At 37.9% G+C, this 22524-nt stretch overlaps 1 protein-coding gene across 1 annotated transcript in view; it reads right to left on the minus strand.

The window, feature by feature from the left end:
• FERMT2 (FERM domain containing kindlin 2) overlaps nt 1-22301 on the minus strand; it is a 73089-nt gene extending 50788 nt beyond the window's left edge. The window contains exons 1-2 of the mRNA XM_061180846.1: nt 22109-22301; nt 21532-21697 (exon numbers count right to left, since the gene is read on the minus strand). Coding sequence (XP_061036829.1) covers nt 21532-21688 — 157 coding nt within the window. The 5' untranslated portion in view covers nt 21689-21697; nt 22109-22301. The remainder of the gene's footprint in view (nt 1-21531; nt 21698-22108) is intronic.
• Between the last annotated feature and the right edge of the window lie 223 nt (nt 22302-22524).

Below are 22524 nucleotides of genomic sequence, written 5' to 3' on the forward strand. Positions count from 1 at the left end.
TTAAAAGAAATATTTTACTTAGTAAGTACTTTAATGGGAGAACTGTGATTACTTGTGATTATACTGCCATTTTGAAATTTCAATATTTGTTTCGGGAAAGCCCAGTCAATTATGTTATTTGAAGTTTGGCTGCAGAAGTACATATTTTACAACTACTTACTTAGTTGTGACACAATGTATATAGTACCCTGCATCTTAAATTATTTTCCAGCATAGAATTTATCAACTAAATTTTAGAAACAGCAAATCTGATCTAGCTCACAAGAAGACAACCAAGGTTGGGACCTTTTCATATACTATGAGGTAAATGTCACACACGTTACAGATGGTTTACTTTTTTCTTCAGGAATAAAGAACCCAAGGCAGAAAAAGATAATTTGTAAAGAATGATAGTAACCAAGCAGGGCAAGGCTGAGCTGAAATGAACTAATTGTAGGTAGGTATCTAATACTTTCTTCCCCATATCTCAATCCATTCACTTCCGCTGCCAATATCAACCATTAAGGAAGCTACAACATATATTCCCAGTGGGGGGGAGAAGAGAGGAAAAAGCTGTACACCGCTAATAATAATAATAGTTTTGTAAATACTGACTTAAGTCATTTGGGTTCCCTTTGACTTAAATCAAAAGACAATCCTGAAATAAGAACTTTGGCACAAGTAGCTTATTTGGGGTGGGGGGGGACCCCAGGAAGCATACCTGAGGGGATTAGGAAAAGTGAAACAGAGGGAGAAAAGTCTATTAAGGATTCATTAACTTCTGTGGATAACTGGAGTTCAGTACTGTGAGATACCCTCCGAGGAATCACACAGAACATGACTTAGAATTATCCCCCTAAGGAAAGAGAAAGCTGGGGTATCTATCCAATTCCTTGGTTGAGGGTTGCTCCTAGGGCCATTAAATTCCCAGCATTTCCCCAGCTGCCACACATGGGCTGGCCTCCCTACACTCAAGCAGTTAACTCACCAAGGCTGAAATATTTACTACATGGACTTTTACAGAAAGACTTTGTAGGCCCGGATGCAATAAAATCTCAACTTTGCATCAATTAGGCTTCAAACGCTGACCTCAGAAACAGGTACTTCCCGTGATCTTCCTCTTTAAAAATTTAACCCTCCCCATCAATTCCACCTTGGTTTTTTACACCAAAGGAACGGCACCCCTGCATCCAATAAGAATAAACATTGACAAGAAGGACATATAATCCAAAGACTGTGTACTAGAAACCTATGAATAGTTTGTTTACCCACAGAAAGAGAGAAAATCTTTTACTGACTGGCAACACCAGTAAAATCAGTCTTTTTTACCCACAGAAAATAGTAGATAAGTAACAATATAGGAAAGAAAAATTACCCCAAATAAAAGCAGAAACAGGACACCAAAAAAGATCTGAAGTGTCGACAGGGCACATGCCAAGAGACAAAAACAGAGAAAAGCAGGCATTCTGACAGCAAAAGAAGTAGTTAGTGCTAGAAGATGAAATGGTTGGACTACGGGAGCCTGTGACATATGTTCAAATAGTATAATTTTTGGTAGCATTCTTGAAGACTCAAAATATCAGCAACCTAATCAGCATTACTTATAAGATAATCACTACTACAGAACAAGAACAAACAGCATCTATAAAATATTCATTAATTCCACAAATATCTACTGAACATTTACTATGTGCCAGAAGGCACTATTCTAGTGCTAGAGATACAGTGATGAGAAGAACAAAGTTCCAGCATCTTTGAAGAAGGCCAATATGACTAGAATTGAGGAGGTGAAGCATCAGAGAGCTCGGCAGAAGCCTTGTATATTATAAAGTTGTTTAGCTTTTATTATGTGTGTGAGAGAAGCCACTAGAGCAGTGTTTTTCAGCTTGTTTGGCATTAGAATTATCTGAGCAACTTTTCAAATAGAGTAATGCCTGGACTCAGCCCAAACCACTCTGGGTGTGGGTCTAGAAATTGATTTTAAGCAGGGGAGTGATTTTTTATTTCAAAATCATCAAATAATTCTGAAGAATGCAGGGGCAGGGGTGTGCATGAGTGAAATTCAGAGGCCGTGCAAGAAGTTAACATGGGAGTGGACAGGATGAAAGTTTGAATTACAATGGCTGCGCAGTAAGGAAGTAGAAATAAGGAATACAGACAACTTTTCCTGATTATTTTGTTATAGTGGGGAGCAGAATCATAGATGGTAGATGAACGGAAAGGGGATGGCAAATCCAAGAAGTATTTTCAGTCTTGTTTTTAAGAACGAAACCTATTTCAGCATTATTTAAATAGTGACGATCCTATAAAGCTTAAAGCACATTTCCAATTATCATTCTTTCCTTTGACTGCCCCTCCACAGAGAGTCATTGTGTCACAGTGTCATTTCAAAACTTTTTAGAGACTTGATTGAGCTCTCTTAAATATGCAAGACAATATTTTCCCACTTACTAGAAAATCTTTCTTTGGTTCTGGCTTTGTATCACACTATGTATCTTATTTTGAAACTAACAATATCTACACATCAAGTCCCACAATTGGCTCCACTACAGATATCATAAGAATCTATTTATTCTATTCAGAAGTAGCAAAAACAATTTTACACTCTGATCAAAATCCTGAGAAAGATGGTATACCAACTGAGAATCATTCACCAAGGCAAACATAAGCACCAGCTGCACATCAAAAATACTTAACTACACAAGGTGTGTGTGTGTATGTGTGTATGTGTAAAGCTGTATATCTTAATGCAATAGCTCCTTCATTTCAAACCAGGTAGACTGAAACAACTATTATAAATTTATGGCCAACAGGATCCAAGACAGCACCAGGCAATCCTACCATGTTTCTTCTATCCACCTCTGTATTTCAAACTTGGCATCCCTCCTCACTGCCTGAGTATCCTCCTTCTCAGTAGACAACCACGGATTCTACTTTAGAAAACAGAGAAGCCATCAGATTGGAACTATTTCACCTAAGTGCCAACCAAATGTACAAACCTTCTTGCATCTGTACCTGTATGGGTCTCCTGCCTTTGTGTTATGATGAGAGAAGCATCTCTCCTGTTTATCTGAAACCAATCCTGCTACCTATGCTCTGCTGCCCTTCCCACCTTCTAGAAACCATGCACTTCCCACTCTGACTCCTAGGTATCTCATCCATTCTTATGGCTTTACATGGTATCTATACACTTACCTTCCTAATTTTTATCTCTAGCCCAACCTTCTGCTTAGAGCACCAATTTATACATCCTACTGACTATCCCACATCTCCACCTGGATGTCTCACAGGCATCTCAAACTTAATATGTGCAAAACTTAACCCAATTTTCTCCTAGCCCTACTGTTATTAAATAGCCCTAACTGTCAACCCAAGTTGCTCATGCCAGAAATCTAGTTTATTTATTTATTTGGCTGCACCGGGTCTTAGTTGCAGCACACGGGATCTTCATTGCCGCGTGCAGGATCTTTAGCTGTGGCGTGTGAACTCTTAGTTGCGGCATGTGGGATCTAGTTCCCTGACCAGAGATCGAACCCGGGCCCCCTGCATTGGGAGCACGGAGTCTTAGCCATTGGACCACCAGGGAAGTCCCATGCCAGAAATCTAAAAGTAATGAATTCTTCTCCTCCCCGTAGTCCACACATTCATCAAGTCAGTTCCACTTCCCAAAATCTCCACTTCAGTCTGCACTGGCACCATCCTGTCTTTCAGGTAACCATCATCTCTTACACCGACTACTCCAACAGCCTCCTAACTGGTCTCCTTGATTTCGTCCAGCACTTTCCACACAACACCCAAAGTGATCTATTTAACGCTTTCATGTCATTCCTCTGCTGAAAATCTTTTAACAGCTTCCAACTACACTGAGAATGAAATCCAAATGCCTTTGAGTCTACACAGTGCCACACAGTGTAACACACCTCCTATTCCATGTTTATCCTGCGCTATTCCTCCTCTGCTTCAGCCACACCTGCCTTCTTTCTACTCTAAGAACTGTCAAGTAAATAAGCTCTTTCTTGCCTCAGTGGCTTTGCACGTGCCATTCCACTCTTTGAATGCCTAATTCCCTCTTGTCTTTCAAACTTTAGTTTAAATTCCACGTTCTCAGAGAGGCCTTTCTTAACTACCCTATCTAAGATGAGACCTCCAATGTCCTATGTCCCTCCTTTATTCTCTATTTCAGTACACTGTAATATCACTTATCAAAATTTGCATTCATTTTGTTTGTTGTTCATGGGATGGGGAGGTATCTTTCTTCCCTACCAAACTCTGAGAAGACAAGGACAATGCCTATTTTGATCACCATTGTATTTCTAGCACATTGCACAGGTGACTGGCACACATTTGATATATGAATGAATCCTCATATTGAAAATTTTAAAGATCCTTCATTACTTCAAGAAAACATTAATCCCAACGAAAAAATTATTCTTAAACCAACAAGAAAAATTATAATAAGATTTATTAATTTAGTTGTATGTTTAAAAAAATGTCTTATCTTCTTCAACTTCAGAATTAAAAGGTGTCTACACTAACTAAAAGTATGGCACAGATTCCGCTGGACACGGGGAATCAAACCCTATCGACTTCCTCTTCTTTCTCACATCTTCTTTTGCTCAAGACAATCCCTACTATATGAAATGATTATGTTCCAAAAGTTCTTTTAAGTCTTAGAATTTAGATTTGCCACAAAGAAACATTATAAATAGGTTCCAAATCAGACTGTTACTCAAATCTAAAATAGCCCAAAGTATACTACTAGCAATATTACACTAAACTGATATCATAAGGCTTTTGCAGAATATATGGTTGATGTTCAACTAGAGATGTAAGGAAAACTGCTAAGTGGCACCTGCAGACTGTGGGTTGGATGGAGAGGAAGAAAGACAATGTTGCTGGTAAGTTGTGAGGGAGACAAGGGCTTCCTGCTAAAGTAGGGCACTTGGCTACTCCCTCGTCATCCTTCCATAAACTCCAGGAATTAACTGGCCTCCTTCCTCTTTCCCAGCTACAATTTGTTGTCTTAGGCCAAGGTTTCTTTCCTCTACTAAAGCTCCTAAAAACAGAAGAGATTTACCTTCTGCTTTCCTCTCTAATTCCTGAAACATACAACTATTCTAATGTTTCTAATAAAATGTTATTGCCAATAATGTGTAAAGACAAGGTCTACAAGTAAAATTAATGCTTAAGTAAGTTTAAAAAATTATCTCTATAATGTTATCCCTAATGTTTATTGAAATGTAAAGGACATTAAATATTAATTTCACTTTTCGATCACATAATCTTTTGTTCTTAAGAACTCCTCACTCTCACTCTTTTAGGTCTCTCTCCTCCCAAACTCCTTTTAATTTCAGAGGTGAGGCAGCTGAGGATACTGCTCCCTTGTTTTTAGGATGTGCCCTCTTGTTCTTGTTTTTAATCACTCAGACCTTCAAAAAAGGAAATAGGCAAAATGGACGAAGTGCTGCTCTTCAGGTACACAACCAATAAATGAATCAATAAACATTTTCCAAGGACCTACCATATGCCAGACACTAAGCTAGGCCATGGGAATATATAATTAGTTACGTAAGAATTCCCATCAAAGAGTCACTTACAGTCCAAGTGAGGGACACAGACAGTGGCAGATAGATCAGAATCCTGTTCTAATAGGTATCTAACTGATAACTGAAGAGTCAGCATGAAAAAATGGGCTCAAAGACTAAATTTATGTTCACTCAGCTTTGCCCAAGGTAAACAAACTCTGTCTCCCAGGCACACAGAGACCTGGTATTTCCACTTTATTTAATAATTTCTTTACCTCCCTACAGATGTCCAATCTGTCCTCTTCCTCACTCCTAAATACCTATTTCCTATAAGACTGCTATTTCATTAGGGTCTCAAAGAGCTACGGGGAAATAGTCACTCAAACCACTCCATTTCTCTGTTCCAATACTATCCATACTTTGGAATGTCAATTTATTTATATATAATGGACCCCAGTCCCCACCATACACCAAGAAGCTAATCAATTCAAGATATATCCTAAGAAAGATAAGGATTACACCAGATAATTAAGGACTAGACCATGGAAACCGTGATTCAAGTGAGGGCTGGTTTCAGGAGGTCCTGCCTAGAACCGGCCAACACTACAAAGTCACTCATCAGTTCACTCTCAAAACACCAGGTGTGAAGGAATATTTATATTATGCATGTCTTTAACTGATTTAACAATGGCAGCTACAGACAATAAAACTCAAAAAGGTTATGGTTAGTAGCTATTTTACTACTTGAAAAATGCATATAGTACTATGTAAAATTAAACTGAGTTCCAAATAAGTGAAGAACACAAACATATCAACTGCAAAGACGCAATTTAGAAAAATAATGTAATTAACCACTCTTGATTTTACATTAGAAACTAGAATTATATTATAAAATGAATACTCTATCATCTAAAAATAATTGAAATAACTTCCAAGTCATTCCTCTCTTCCTTAAGACTGTTCTACAGAGACCAGAAGTAAATTCCTCAATTATTTTTAATCTTATTCTAGAAGAGTAACCCTCCTTTCCAGACTACGCTTCATTCTAGAGGAATAATCCCCAACAGATTCTCAGCAGTGTATTCTATACTACATTACTACAACGCTATCTATGACTGAATCAGAGTTACTATAATAGGATTATTAGTACACTAGAAAGAAGTATATTCCTGATTTTCCACAGCTATGAAAAGCAGAAACAGACTGCTTTAAAAGAAGTCCCAGAGCTAACTCAGCTGACATCCTTTAGTTAATCAATAAAATGAAAAAAGGAAACACTAGCAATGAAGCATGTAAATATTCCATAATTCAGTAACTGTCCCCCACTCACCCCGTCCATTCAACAAATTAAGGGAGACTACACCAAGATCATACAAATAGTAATTATATTAACCTAATCTTTAAATCTTTAAAATTGAATCTCTCTCTCCAAGGTCTAGTTTCTTCCTCAGTTTTTCTTTCTATCCGAGTACTATGGAATTTACCTCTCAAACAGCTGTTAAATTTGTCCCTTCCTTTCTTTTTATTACACTGCTTTAGTTTAAGTCCTCAGCATCTCTTGTCTGAACTACTATAATCCCATTTTTTACAAAACTATCTGAGTTATCTTTTAAAATGCAAATTTGATCATTTTACTTCTCTACATAACTTTACAGGTCCTTCTGTTGCTGAAGTGTTTTATCACCTCTTAGCAGGTTGCACAAATCTTAACCATCTGTGCCCCACACTGCTTGGCTATCCCCAGGTACAGCTCATGCTCTGGCCCAGTTTGTGAAACAACTTGATGTTTTGTGCAACCTTGATTGGATACCTTTCTCTTCCCCCCTCATCAGGCTGACAAAATCCTACACAAAAACCAAATATTACCATCTCCAAGCCTTCACTGACCCTCCTGTTAAAGCAGTTACGTACATCTTAGCACTCTGAATAATATACCACACTTCATTATAATTGATTTTATGTAACTACCTTCTTCCACTCGATTAAGGGTCTTTGATCTTATTTATCTTGTACCTCAAAGGCAGAGCCCAGGGACTTTGCTGGTGGTGCAGTGGTTAAGAATCCGCCTGCCAATGCAGGAGACACGGGTTCGATCCCTGGTCCAGGAAGATCCCACATGCCGCAGAGCAACTAAGCCGTGCGCCACAACTACTGAGCCTGCACTCTAGAGCTTGCGAGCCACAACTACTGAGCCCTCATGCCACAACTACTGAAGCCCACGTGTGCCTAGAGCCCATGCTCCGCAACAAGAGAAGCCACCGCAATGAGAAACACGTGCACCGCAAGGAAGAGTAGCCCCCCCTCGCCGCAACTAGAGAAAGCCTGCGTGCAGCAATGAAGACCCAACATAGCCGAAAATAAATAAGTAAAATAAATAAATTTTTAAAAAGGCAGAGCCCAGGGCCTGGCACATGGAATTAAACCAATAAATATTTGTAATATGCAGGCAACGTGTAAACTCTTATGTGTATACAGGCAAATGAAAAATAAAACTGGTATTTACTATACTGTAATTTAAAACATTAGAAATATTGAGAAGTGTTACACTTCTTTGTAAAAACTTACCAAGAGTAGTTTTATTCATTTATTTATTTATTTTTGCTGCACCAGGTCTTGCTGCATGAGGGATCTTTAGTTGCAGCATGCAGACTTCTTAGTTGCAGCATGTGGACTCTTAGTTGAGGCATGCATGTGGGATCTAGTTCCCCGACCAGGGATTGAACCCGGGCCCCCTGCATTGGGAGCGTGGAGCCTTACCCACTGGACCACCAGGGAAGTCCCCAAGAATAGTTTAAATACCACTTGTCTATGCCCTGGCAAATTATCATACTCCTTTCTAGGTTTGGATCAATTTCCAACATTTTATCCTGCGTACTTTCAATGCCATGATATATCTCCGAGAGTTCCTTTAATATGCAGTTTTTTGCTGGTGTCACTTCCTCTGAGACATCTTTGTCTTTTTTGTCATACCACTTATCTCATTTATGTCGATAAGTTTGCCTTCACTAAATTCCTCTGGCTGTATATCTAGAGTTTCTCAAATGGCGACAGCACCCACATTCCCGTGGTGAGCTGTTTCTTCTATAACTCCATTTATGCTTGATTCAAATTTCAGTTCCGGCATCACCACTTTTTGGGTTTTTCTGCTGCACATTTATCTTCGTTGGCCAATTCCCTCTTTCAGTTATCCGTTTAAAAAAAAAATCTCTTGAGTTTATCAGTGTGAGAAAAAGAAGCAACACAACTACATATGCTGTCTATGCATGAACACAAATATACAGTAACCAATCATGGACAGACTGAAATATGTGATATAACTGGTCACTGATCATGATGCAAACGTTATTGACACAGTGAAGTGTAGACTGAAGAGCTAGAAGCAAAGTTGGTACTTTATGCAATTACTCAAAGTATGGTGGTAACTAAAATGTGAACCATGTTGTTGGATAACTGGTGTTAACTAAACCATGATAACTGAAACATGTGCATACTGAAACTGCAAAATACTGATGGTTTCCAAAAATCTGATATGTCCTTTTCCTAAAAAAAATGTTTTTCATCTGTTAGCATAAGCAGTAAACTGCTTCAAAGTTTACATATCATTCAAATTGCCAAAGTATTTCAATTAAAGTACCCCATTCAATTTTAGCTTAAGAAAATTACTGGTTTACATTAAGACTTCAATGACTGACTAAAGCAGATGCATCACCCAGTTTTCAAAAACATTTAGAAACTAAACTCCTGATTAAAAAGTGACTGATATTTCTTTGACGTAGCTAACTTGATTGAAAATTAGGAATTCACTCATCAAAACAAAACAAAATCAACTAAGTTTACAAATGGCCTTCTGAAGTTACTCACAAACCCAAAATAATGTTTATCAATTTCAATATCAATTATTTCCTATTACAAAATACACTAACTCAAAGTAGTTGAGAAGCTTTACCAGACGACATACATGCATGCAATTACAGAGTGCGCACAAATAGAAGTCATGTCAATTATTCATTTCCAGAGGGTGGGTAACTTTCTATCCAATCCAAAGGCTTACTACTAATTTGGTTCAACTTGACTTAGTTCCTAGAAGACTGGACTCAGAGTCCATGCAATGTCAACATGTAACAAATTCTAAGAGAGTTAACATCAAGGCTGAATTTATCAGTTAGTATTTGACTCACAGAAGTAATAACTGGATTTGTCTTTTAAAGTTGGTCAAAGGCACTAGCTATTCTATAGTTCAAAAAAGAAGTAACTTAAGAATATTTTATTGGCTTTGACATTTAAAATTTATCTCAGAAACAAATTCTAATATAGGACTGGAGTGCAGACTACTGAAAAAATATTTCTTGGAATCCAAGAGGCTTATTACTGCTTGTATCTTATGTTACTGACACATATGTACATGATGAACTCCAAATTTGTAAAGATCTAATGTCTCTTCCAATTTAAAATCTATTATTGGTATCTCACAGCTCTTAGTACAACACTAAGTCTTTTAAACCTGGTTTACAATGCACTTTAAGCACTTGCTTATTTCTTAAGCCTGTCAAGTCATGGGTTCCCCAGGATCATTCCTCCATCATCATTAGACTTCTTTCAGTTCCTCAAATGGCAGCCTTCCCTTGTTCCCATGCTCTCATGCTGGGACTTCTCATCTTCTCCCAACCTGTTGTTCTTTTATCCCATGCCCCCATGCTAAGATCCTCTGTCACTCTTCTGGCTAATTCCTACTCTACCATCAGCCCTCGTTTTAAAAGTAATTTCCTCCAGAAACCCTTCCCCATTGACTAGGTCAGGTTCCCCAGTACATACTCTCATAACTATTTCAATTATCCTAACACTCATCACATTATAGCAATTACTTATTTAAAGACTGTCTTGCCCCTAAGACTACAAGTTGAATGAGTGTAAGGAATAAGCTAATTTTGTTCACTTCTTGTCTCTCCCATTCATAGTATGGTATCTAGCATTCAGCAGGTTCTCATTTAAAACATTAAGTGGGTGAGTGAAGGAATAATAGAACAGAATATCATTTCCTCACTTACTTAACTATAACTTTTCTCTCTATAATTATTATCTTCTACTTCTCTAAGCTAGTCTCCAGAACACCATAAACACCGCAATCCTCAATCCAGAATGCCTTTCTTCCTAACTTTTCACCCTGGCCCTCTTTAAATAAAGCCAGTCTCTGTTCATGCTTCTAAATCTCCACCACCTTCCTGTACCACTTATTTGGCACTTCACAACCAGACTGTCAACTCAAAGCGATCTTCTGTTTTCATTTTGGTACTATAAAGCTGCTCACATTTTGAGTGGGGACTATGTCCCATTGCCTAATATAATGGTTGGCCCTCCATAAATGTTTTGCTTGCTGCTACTACTGATGAGGTCAAGTTCACGTACCTCTTTAATCCCCACAAAAGTCTCATGTTATAAACCTCTCTAACCTATTGAAAACAGAATATGAGTGTACAGACTTTAGGTAGGAATATTTACATGTGAATGTCTCCTCTTGCTCTAAAGCCCCTCTTTCCTAGTCTTAAGTTCTTTAAGGCATTTATTCCCCAAACTCATAAGGTAAGATATTTAATAGTGAGATATCCCAGAGGTCCATTAGGACCCTCAATAAAATAACACCAGTTACTCTAACAGAACTTACTATGTGCCACTGTGTGCTTTACACATATGTATTCATTTAATCCTCACAACAACCCTATGAGGTAAGTATACCATTATCTCCATTTTACTTGTAAGGAAACTAAGTCACAGCAATGCTAAATAACTTGACACAAGGTCACAAAGCTTATAGGGAGTGAAGCCAGTATTTAAACCCAAGGCAGTGTGGCTTCGGGGAATATATTCAGAGTTCAGAACCATTAAACAAAACTTATAAAAGCAAGAAAATAAGAAGGGGTTTCTGGTTAAGTACTACATAAATACAATGAAAATGAATTAGCCTACTTCAATCCACAGTTCAAATTTATGTTTTAGGTTTACATAGTATTTGAAGGACAACTGAGGATGACATTTTTTTGAGCTCTTAATATAGGCATTCTACTTATTACCAGGGATTCTGTTAATACTTTTAACACCATACTCAGTTGGTTAACTGAGTAACTCCAAGAAACAGGTAAGTAAAAACTAAGGTTAAGGTTAAATGAGACTAATAATCAGGAGAGGTTAAAATAACATGCCAAGGTCATATATAACTCTAAGTGGCATGTCTTAGACTTAAGTTCTTAAACACTAACAAAGTTCACCTTTTAAAGAAGGCACTTGCCTAAACCAGAATATTAAATTTATTGGAAATACCCTCCATTTAAGCATAGTTTATCTATAATTTTGTACATATTGAAGCATAAAATCTACTGCTTCTAAAACATGTTATACTTTTTAAAAATATTACCCATAGTGATGCAAGTTAGCATAATAAAGTTAAAATGCATTCCTAATATGGTAGAGAATAAATCAGTACTATTTGGCTTACCTTTATAAATGACACTTTCTCAATCTTTTATAAAATATTATTTCTCTAGCTCAGTAAAAGGGAACATTTTACACAGCTACATTTCATCATCAACATAGCTACATTTACAAAGACTATTCTAAAACACTTCATATATATTAACTAACTGAATCCTTATAATAATGCTAGGATAAAGATACTATTATTATTCCCATTTTACAGATGAGCAAGCAGAGGCACAGACAGGTAGGTCACAGAGCTGCACAGCTAGAATATGGTAAAGTCAGGACTGTGACACAGTCAGGAGGCCCTCCCACAGTCTATGGTCCACAACAAGGGCATTCTATCACAGCAACAGATTTCATCAACACCTTGCATAAAACCTTAAAATGATACAGCAATTGTTTGCTTTCTTCAAGTTATTTTTAATTTCAAAGGTTATGAAATTCAGGAACTGCATTAAGGAACAATAAGCTGGGAGGCACTTATCCAATAGACATCTTCGTCTACAATAAATAATGCTGGCACTTTATTGGTGATTTATTCATAACCTTGAGTGTTCCATTAAGATATCAAAACCATCAATACACTGATGCTTTAACATCACAATTGATCTTTAAAATACTTAATGTAGTTTTTAGTTACAGCATAATGTAAGATAGGTAAATATCTCAGAAAAGATTCACTACAGATTCCAAAGCAAATGCCACCTCCTCTGGGCTGAAGGTTATCGGCTCCATAACCCCGAAAACTGTATAAGGGTTGCCCAAGGATACACTGAAACTGGATGGTCCTTATACAGCTAAATAGTAGATAATCGAGACTGAAAACTGAATCGTGAAAGGAAAGGAAACTGAAATGTAAACTCCACATTTCAATGATTTATTGCTTATCTTCTTCTCTTAAGTACACTGATTCACTTCGAAGCAGAATTATTGAAACTGAGAGAAAATATCAGAAAATAAAATTTTCAAAACATTTTACCACGTAACTCTGAGTCACTATGAATAAATAGTATAGTATTCTCAATGAAGGAAGGTAGACCAGGATTCGAATAATGACTCTTCATACACAACAATACTGTTTTAGTTTATCTTCTAGTTTAGAGAGATCATATTTGAAAAATAATTTTCAAAGAACTCTAATAACATTACAAAGGTAAGGGAACAAACATAAATGAAGGCTTATTCTGTGTTTATCTATATTGTACAAATAAGGAAACTGAGATCCTTAACGTGAAAACCCTGACTTAAAAAATTAAAAAAATCACACAGCTATTAAGTGGGATGGTCAGGGTTGGAATCCAGACTTAATTCTTTCTACAACATTAAACCCTAAAACTTTTATTATTCAATGATGCTTTACTATAGATCTATTTTTATGACTAAAGTTCTAAAAAATCTAACTTTTCTAGTAGATTGATGATAAATCAGTTTTCATTGGACTATTATTTACACCTCAGATTCTACCAAATTAAAGTTGTAATTACATTATTTTAAATTGATATGATGCAATCATTTCCTTTCTAATACATTATCACTACTGTACCTCATACATTCCTCCTTATTAACATACAAATAGAAGCTATACAACTTACAGGACAAAATCTTTGAGACCTTGACTAGGCCAATTTCCCTGCATGAGACAATTTTTTAAAAGTTCAATCCAGAAAAGAAAAAAACTTGATAAAATGGACTTCCTCAAAATTTTTAAATTTTGCTCTTTGAAAGATACTGTTAAGAAAATAAAAAGACAAGCCATAGACTGGGAGGAAATACTGCAAAACACATATCTGATAAAGTACTTGTATCTAGAATAAAGAACTCTTAAAACTCCGTAAGAAAACAACACAATTTAAAAAAATAGGCAAACGATATGAAGATTGTTCACTGAGATATACAGATGACATATAAGCATGTGAAAAGCTTCCCATCATTAGTCATTAGGGAAATGTGAATTAAAATCATAATGAGATACCACTACATACTTTATTAGACTGACTAAACAAAAATAAAAACAAAAACACCTGACAATACCAAGTGCTAAGGGAGGACTGAGAGCAATTGGAACTCTCAAAAAAATTTTTTTTAATTCTTATGCCATGCTGATAGGCATGCAAAATGATGTGGTCACTTTGGAAAAGCTTGGCAGTTTCTTAAAAAATTTAAGCATAGGTGGATGGTGGGCGTGGTGGTGGTGGGATGAACTGGGAGATTGGGACTGACATGTATACACTGACATGCATAAAATAGACAACTAGTGAGAACCTGCTGCATCAAAAATAAAATAAAATTCAAAAAATAAATTTAAGCATATACTTAGGATACTACCCACCAATCCCTCTCCTTGGTAGTTATCCAAGAGAAATGAAAATACACATTCATGGAAATGTTTACAGCAGCTCAATTCATAATCTCCCCAAACTGGAAACAATACTGGTAGACTGGAAACACTGGAAACAAGTGGCAGATGGATAAACTGTGGTACACATCCACACAATGAACTACAATTCAACAATGACAACAAAATACTACTGATACACACAAATCTAAAATGTATTATGCCAAAAATATTTTTTAAATAAAATAAAATGCATTATATCAAGCGAAAGAAACCACCCTCAAAGCTCCATGGTTCCATTTATATGACATTCTAGAAAAGGCATTCAGTGGTTTTCAGAAGCTGGGGTTGAGGGGATGGGCTGATTATAAAGGAACACAAAGACATTTTCTGTAGTGTTGGAAAAGTTCTATATCTTGATTGTGGTTGTTTTACATGACTGTATGGGTTTGTCAAAACTCAGCACATTATACTAAACAGTATGAATTTTACTATATGTAAATTATACCTCAGTAAGCTTGACATTAAGAAAAAATTAACAAGCAAAAAATGCAATAATTATGCAAAAATTTGTTACAAATGAATTACACTGGATATGAATTTGTAACCACAAACCCAAGTGTAGAATGTCATTTAAAAAATTTAAACATCTCGTTTAAAAAATTATTTTATAATATTCTTTTAGAATATTTGTTTACCTCACACTGGGCATATATACCATTTTGTAATGTGGCATTACAGTGGCATCAGCATTATTAATTTTTATTTCAGTAATATAATTATTCAAATAAAAATACTGAATACGTTACCTCTTTTCTTAAACCACTTTCATTAGTTTCTAAATGGGCTTAATGTTTTCATATGCCAAGACACAATTTTATATCATTCCTTTGCTTTAAGTGAATAAAAAACATACTACTGAGGCCTTCGTGGTTATAAATTTTTCAAATCTCTGGAATACCATCGTCCACTTGTTGGTCCATTCCATTTCAGAAATCTCATGAAAACAGTAGTTAAATAGCTCTTCGCTACATTACAGGGGCAGGTGTGTTTGGAAGTGAGCGAAAGAGCGGAATGATAGCTATTTTCCTTGCTGTTTAGAGGGTGAGAGCACAGTGCAGTCCCAAACTAGGCTCCTTCTGAGGAGTACAGTTCTCCACGATTACAGCTGGAGCCTATGAAACAGTCTAGATTATATCTTAACTCTTTTCAAAAGGAGTCCCTCCCCCACCCCCACCCCCAGTTCAGGGTATACAGGGACTTTCAATGCCACTGTCATTTGTATAGCACAAAGAGTCCATGTAATGCATTTTCACATGTAGTATCTCTTTTCCCACCAAGACCTATGAGAAAGTTTTCTTAAATTTGCATTTTACAGATGTCAAAACCCACTCAGCAGATTGGATTAGTTGTCCAGTGATCACACAAACCAATATGTGGCAGAGCCAGAATATTGTTTATTATTCTATGTATGCATTAACATTTACTACAGTCTAAAGACAACCAACACTATGAGAAATCTATACCCAATGATGTCTAAAACTATTATCTATACCTTATCCAATAGAAAGCTAAGAAGAAAACTGAACTTTAAAGATAAAAGTATATGAAAAAGAACCTATAAAAATATCATTCTGAAGTGAAATTCACACTGATAAAGAATCTTATGATTGAAAAAAGGTAAAACAATGTCTTGAAAAGACAAAGGCTAAGGAACTGTTCCATAGGGTGGCTATGAAGCCTGAAAACAGGTACAATTGCTGTACACGTATCTTAATGTAATATTAATAGGCCACATATTACATACTCTCCTATGTTTCTAAACTTGGTAGCCATTGTGTATATTAAAGGAAACTAAGTAAAGAGGTCAATTTAGTGACAGTTAAATGTAGAATGAAATCCTGGATGGAAAAGACAAAGGCCAATACTGGAACAACTGGCAAATCTGAAACACGGATCCATGTCAATTAGTATTGAACATGTTAGACATGTTAGTACTGAATCAATGTTACATTTCCTGAATTTGATAACTGTAACGTAATACCTAAGAGAAAGTCCTTGTTCTTAGGTGATACATATTTTAAGTACTTAGGGATGAAGGGTTATGATGTGTGCAACTACCTCAAATGGTTCCCAAAAAATGTGTATGTGTTTACGTGTACAGAGAAATCAAATGACAAAATGTTAACTGATGGTCTAGATGAAGATTATAGTGTTCACAGTTATTATTCTTGAACTTATAAGTTTGAAATTTCAAAAAACAAAGAGTTGAAAATAAAAAGCAAAACTTTAAATCTTCTTTCAATTTTCTTCAATAGCTAATAGACGTTTCCAACAAGATCTTTCCTAAGAAATTGAATAAAAAAGATATATTCTTTCTAGTGCCTCTATAAATAAGTTAACTCTAGTTGGAATCAAACAGTATTTGATCTTTTAAAAACTGGGTATAAAACACGGGAGCAAACAACACATAATGTATCCAAGGAATAGCTTATACTTTATTAGGTGCTATGAGAATTTCAGTAAAATTTACATACTGTCCTTTATTTTAAGGAGCTTAAGATGTGCTGAGAAACATAAAATTCAATGTCCAGCTCCTGTGGATCATTAACAGTACTCTAAACACTTAATAAGACAGTACATATTTAACTAAAATTTTACTCACTCTAATATATATGATTTCACCATTAGGTGTTTCTCCCACCCCACTCCAAAAGATTTTCACATTTATTTTTATCTTAATATATTTCACTACGAATGCAGTGAGGCTGCATCATGTAGACATTTTACTTCCATGAATTCAACCATAAGCTCTCAGGGGGAAAAACTGAGGATTTCAACAGCACAGCACCATTCCACGAAATAAGCATACCTTCCCCAAGGAGCACTAAGCAGGAGTATAAGGGAGCTGTCCAGTAACATATGTGTCTCTCCCTGTGTGCATCTTGCCAAGCTCTGATCCTAGTATTCAAAGTATTTTTGTGTAACAAAACCCCTAATGCAAGCCAATTTCTTCATCTGGTGCTCAACTAAAGAAATTTATTTTTGGAGTTTCTGAAGGAAAAACTAGCTATTTTGCACTTCTGTGAGACGGAATGAATGTATGGAAACCATACTTCATGAGGACTTTAAGAGATTTTTAAGGTAATTTGAACCAAAATCTTTTTTTTGGGGGGGGGGTCATCACGTGTGCTAAATTCACAGTTTACCTCAATCTTAACATGCAACTCCAATGCAAATGTACTCTATTTCATTATTATAGCAAGAACATGACACACTTTAAAGCAAGGATGACTTCTTTCCAAAGGCTACATCCAGAAGCATAGTCCTCAAATTTTCTAAGTCAACTCCATGTATTTTTTTAGGTACTCCTGAGTTTGCCAATTTACATTTTTTCCTCTAGATTATCATTTAATCTGATTTAACCCAACTTCTACATTCTTCCTACTCATAGAATCAGAGTTAGAAGAAACTTAGAAATCACACAGCCTATTCCTCCCTCCAACCTCATAGAGCTGTTGGCTGGAGATTTCCATTCACTAAGTTCCATGTTATAATAAATTCCTTACTCTCTAACTACCATAAATTTTTCTAGAAAATTAAAGATCTAATTGTACACAGTTCTAAAAAGACAATTTTTATAAAGTGATACTAAAATGCAGTGAAACAAAGCATCTCTTTGGCATTTTGAATCCTCAACACTTACTAACCTCTGAATCCTATTGAGTAGAACAGTTTTAATAATTCTCAATGATCTCCAGAGGAACGTCAGGGAATCCCATAAAATTGGGCCTCTTCCTTACAACATTTATTTTGAATACAATTATTTTATAATTTTATCCTCTGATGTCTTATTTTTATAATCCTTAACCCTGATGTCTTATATTTTAACTCTTTCCTTTTAAAAAAAAAAAAAAAACTAGGGACTTCCCTGGAGATCCAGTGGTTAAGATGCCGTGCTTCCACTGTAGGGGGCGCGGGTTCCATCCCTGGTCAGGGAACTAGATCCCACATGCCGCCTGGTGCGGCCCCCAAAAAAAAAAACTATAAGCTTTCAAAACTGTTTTTAACAAAAAGTACAATAAGTTTTAAAAATTCTATTTAAAGCTTCTAATCTGGATTTTTTTAAAAATAAAGTGAAGTAACTTTTCATTTTCAGAATGAGGTCGAAATTATTTGTCTAGTAGCAACCTAAAGTCACAGATGCAAAAAGTTTCTGTGACATCAGGATATAATTCCCTAAAGCCCACTTTTTCACGGTACACACTCTTTATTTTCTTGTAAAAGATTAGTGCAGAATGACAAATGTGTTGTGTACTAAAATTTAAAAGGGATCGTTCAGATCTTTGAATGAAAGTCATAAATCTAAGAATCATGGTTGAATGACCTTAGCTGAAGAAGCACACAAGTTCTTTATAAAATTCTAACTAAATATAAAGATGTTGTTGACATTCTAAGGAACCATTACTTACTTTTATAACTTGCTTAATTAAAGTGCCTAAGTCTGGGATGAACACTGTGCCTTCAAAATAAGGCTGACCTTCAAGGGCCAAACCTTAGAGTTGTATCATAACCCTTTTTTTGATCACAGACCTCTTCGTGAATCTAATGAAAGCTAAGAAGCCTCTTCCCAGAAAATTTCACATGTGCACATACACGCAAAATTTTAACACAATGTTGAGGGAAGGAGTCATCATGGACTCTATCCATCCCAGAGAAATAATTGCTGTCACTGATTATATGGAAGACAGCCTTAAAACATAATGCTTTGGTATTCATACACACTCTGATGAGAATAAGAAGGGTATCAAACACGCATCCCGGAGTTTGAAAACGTAGGTGAAGGCGGTTCTGCGGTACCGTAAGTGTTCTGAGGCCAGAGCACCCTGGTCCTGCTAACTGTCCATCCCTGCTCTGCAATCCCCTCCAACATGAAACCCTGCGCCTTCTCATCCCTACCATGACCTCCACCTCTTATCTAGACTCAGCAAGCTGCTTTGATCTACTTCGTTGACAAGTAACCATCCAGTCTGCCCTTTAATACCTTCAGTAACACAACTTAGGGCTTCAGAAGGCAGGCCATTCCAGTTTTAGGCAACTCTGAAGAATTATAAAGTTCTTTTCTAATCTGATTAGCCTGGTTTGTAAATTTTAAATGCTGTCCTGAATTTCTCTTCTATTTATTTGCCAATAGGTAACAAAATAGCTTGCCATTCAAAGTATCTAATCCTAAAACCAGGAGCAAAAAATCATTTAGCCTTACTTTTTACCAAACAGGAGAGTCAGAATTACGCTGAAAAACACTTTCTATTTGAAAGTCAAAATCTAAGAGGATCAGTATTGGCTCAGTTCAAGAAAGATGTAAGGCTTTCACGTACACAACATCTCCTACCTTGTTGGGCTTCTTTTCACTGCATAAAATATTTAAAATGCATCAACATTAAAAGATTAAAATTATAGTCACTGCAAATTAACATCAGTTCTGTCTAAAAAGTTTATTCTCTGTATTTCTATTTATGCCTGTGATTCTGTAATAAACAGCTCTAATCAATGCAATATAAATATAGAAGTCATTATTTATTCATTAGATAAAGACTGGCTTTCAAGAACTACAAGTTATCTCAGTCACCTTCAACAGGTCCTTTTTCACAATAAGAAATATCTCTTATTGAAACCGGAGTATTAATAAGGTCCATTTATCATATATAAAGCAATCTCTGAAGAAAATGCTTGCTTCCTTTGAAAACAAAGGAAATACAAACAATTATATTTGATATTTTCTTCCTTAACCGTAATCCCTCACTAGTGCTGAACAAAAAAGGTTCAGAAATATTCTGCACAGTGATTGATTAATCAGATAAGAACAATGCTAACCAACAGTTAAGTGGATAAACACACAGCAAAATCTCACTTTCAAAGGGCCACCCAGGGGGGCTCTGTGCTGGGTTATGTCTCAGAGAACCAAACAATGCACAGTCCTATGGAGGAGGCTACCCTGCAAGGAGCTTCTTTATGGTCCTTCAATAATTAAACTTCCTGCAGGAATCCAAAGAAGGCCCACCTAAATGAATGCTGTCTTACACTGCAAATTACATTGGAGCACTATTTCGGTAAGTTTATGTGGTAGGTATACACTAATCCCTCGGTAAGAAATACATTTCCTGATAAATAACCACTTCTCTACTTTTCCAGAATGGCCAGAAGAAGGAATGCTATGTTTTAAAAAGACACACACACAAAGCCTAAAAAGATAATGCCATGCATTTCCACTTTTCAGAACCTGTATTACAAACAAATGGCACATTAAAGCTCAGCAACAGTCCTCCAAGCACTTCTCTTGTAATAAAAGCATCTACTGAATCATTTTAGTTGATTCTTCCAGCTGAAGATGGTTTCATCCATCACAAATGTGTACTGAAAAATTTTCTTACACTTCACATTGTTGGATATCCTATTATTTAAGACTAAGTCAGTTTTAAATCAATCAACAGTTTTAAATCAATATATTTGTACCTAAGCAAAATATTGTCAATCTCGAGTAAGTTCAATAATGTCTGCTTTTTAAAACAAAATTCTTTCACCAGCTTGTTATTCATATAAAATCGAACGCGGGAAATAACTTACTTCAAGCACGGACTACTATAGGTAGTCAAACACTGCCCTACCCCTTGTAAGAGTGGATGACTGCAACATTTTAACATACTCCATCACGTAGTAGTACAACTACAAAACCTTCATATCAGCGCCAGAAGTTGAACAATTTCCAGTAGAATTTATTCTTAAATAGATTTTGCATCATCCTCAATACCAAACGTCACCAACATCCAGGTACACTGAAGGTAAGTAATTGATAACCACAAACCCTGTAATATAACCCTCTCAACATTCACTTGCGCACTCTTCTCATTTCTTTTAATGTGAAATCGCTAAGTGTAAAGAATTAAGGAATCTTCTCCGTTTACTACGCAGTTGAGCGTATTAATCGGGAGGCTGGAATCACCACATTATGAAAATTTCAGAGTAGCAATACAAAACAAGATTCAAAGGGAAAAAGGTCTATTTGCTTAAATACTGAGAGAGCTTACATTTTTAAAAAAAGTATTTGCGGGATGCCAACCAAGATTTCCAAAATCCACCCCTCCTCCCGCCTTAGGTCACCCCCCCAACACCCGTGCCCAGTCTGGGTAGTCGTTACTTTGACGCGGCCGGGATGCTACTCACCGAGTTTTTCCACCAACTTGAGCATCACCCCTCCAATGTGCACCTCCCCGGTCACTCTTAGGGTGACATCGCGATTCAGGTCCGTCACATGAACGCTCAGTTCCCACGTCCCATCCGCATAGCAGCCATCTGGCATCCTTATCCCGTCTAGAGCCATGGCTCCTTCCTGCAAGCACGGAGGAAATGGCTCTCTTCAGCGTCACTCCCCCAAAGGAAGGCAAATCCCACCGAACTCGCAGAGTCGGCTGCGGGGTGAGAGAAGGTGGAGAACGCGAGGGTTTCCGCACGAACCCAAGTACGGCAGAGCGGCGGCGAGACCAGCTGCAGGCAGGATCTTGCGCCCCGCGCCCCTTCCCGGCGGCCGCCCCGCTCTCCCGCCCCGCGGGGGCCCTCTGCGGACACGGCGCCGCCCGCCCCGCGCGGCCCCAGCCTAGCGGCCCTCGCCTAGCGGACCGCGGCGGGCTTCACCTGCCCGCCTGCTGGCCGCACCCAGGCTCGGGAGACGCCGCCTGCGGGCTCCACAGTCCTCCTCCCCGCCCGCGCTCCCCCTCAGTCCCCGCCGGGCCCGGCCCCTCACCTCGCGCTCCTCGCGCTCCCGGCCCGGGGCTCGCGCTGCAACAGGCGCGGGGCGAAGGCTCGCCCGGCGGCGGCGGCGGCGGCGGCGGCGGCTGCGAGTCCCCTCCTCTGCGGGTGAAACGCTGCGTCTCGGCCGGAGCGACTAATGGAGTCCGGTCGTCGCGGCCCCTCGCCTCTCCCTCCGCGCTCCACCCCTCTCTCCCCGCCCCCTCAGTCCGAGTCCGGCTCCCTCCCCCTCGCCCCTCCAAGGCGCACGCAGCGGGTCCGGCCGCCTCGCCCCTCCCCCCGTCCCCTGCGTCCGCACTCGGGGCCGAGGCCGCGCGGACTCCCGGGCTGGGGGCGGGGCGGCGCGCGGCGGGGGAGCGAGCAGTGCGGGGGAGGCGGGGGCGCCCTCGGCGGCAGCAATCTCTGCCCCGC

Source organism: Eubalaena glacialis, chromosome 2 (assembly GCF_028564815.1).
Source record: "Eubalaena glacialis isolate mEubGla1 chromosome 2, mEubGla1.1.hap2.+ XY, whole genome shotgun sequence".
Lineage (NCBI taxonomy): Eukaryota > Metazoa > Chordata > Mammalia > Artiodactyla > Balaenidae > Eubalaena > Eubalaena glacialis.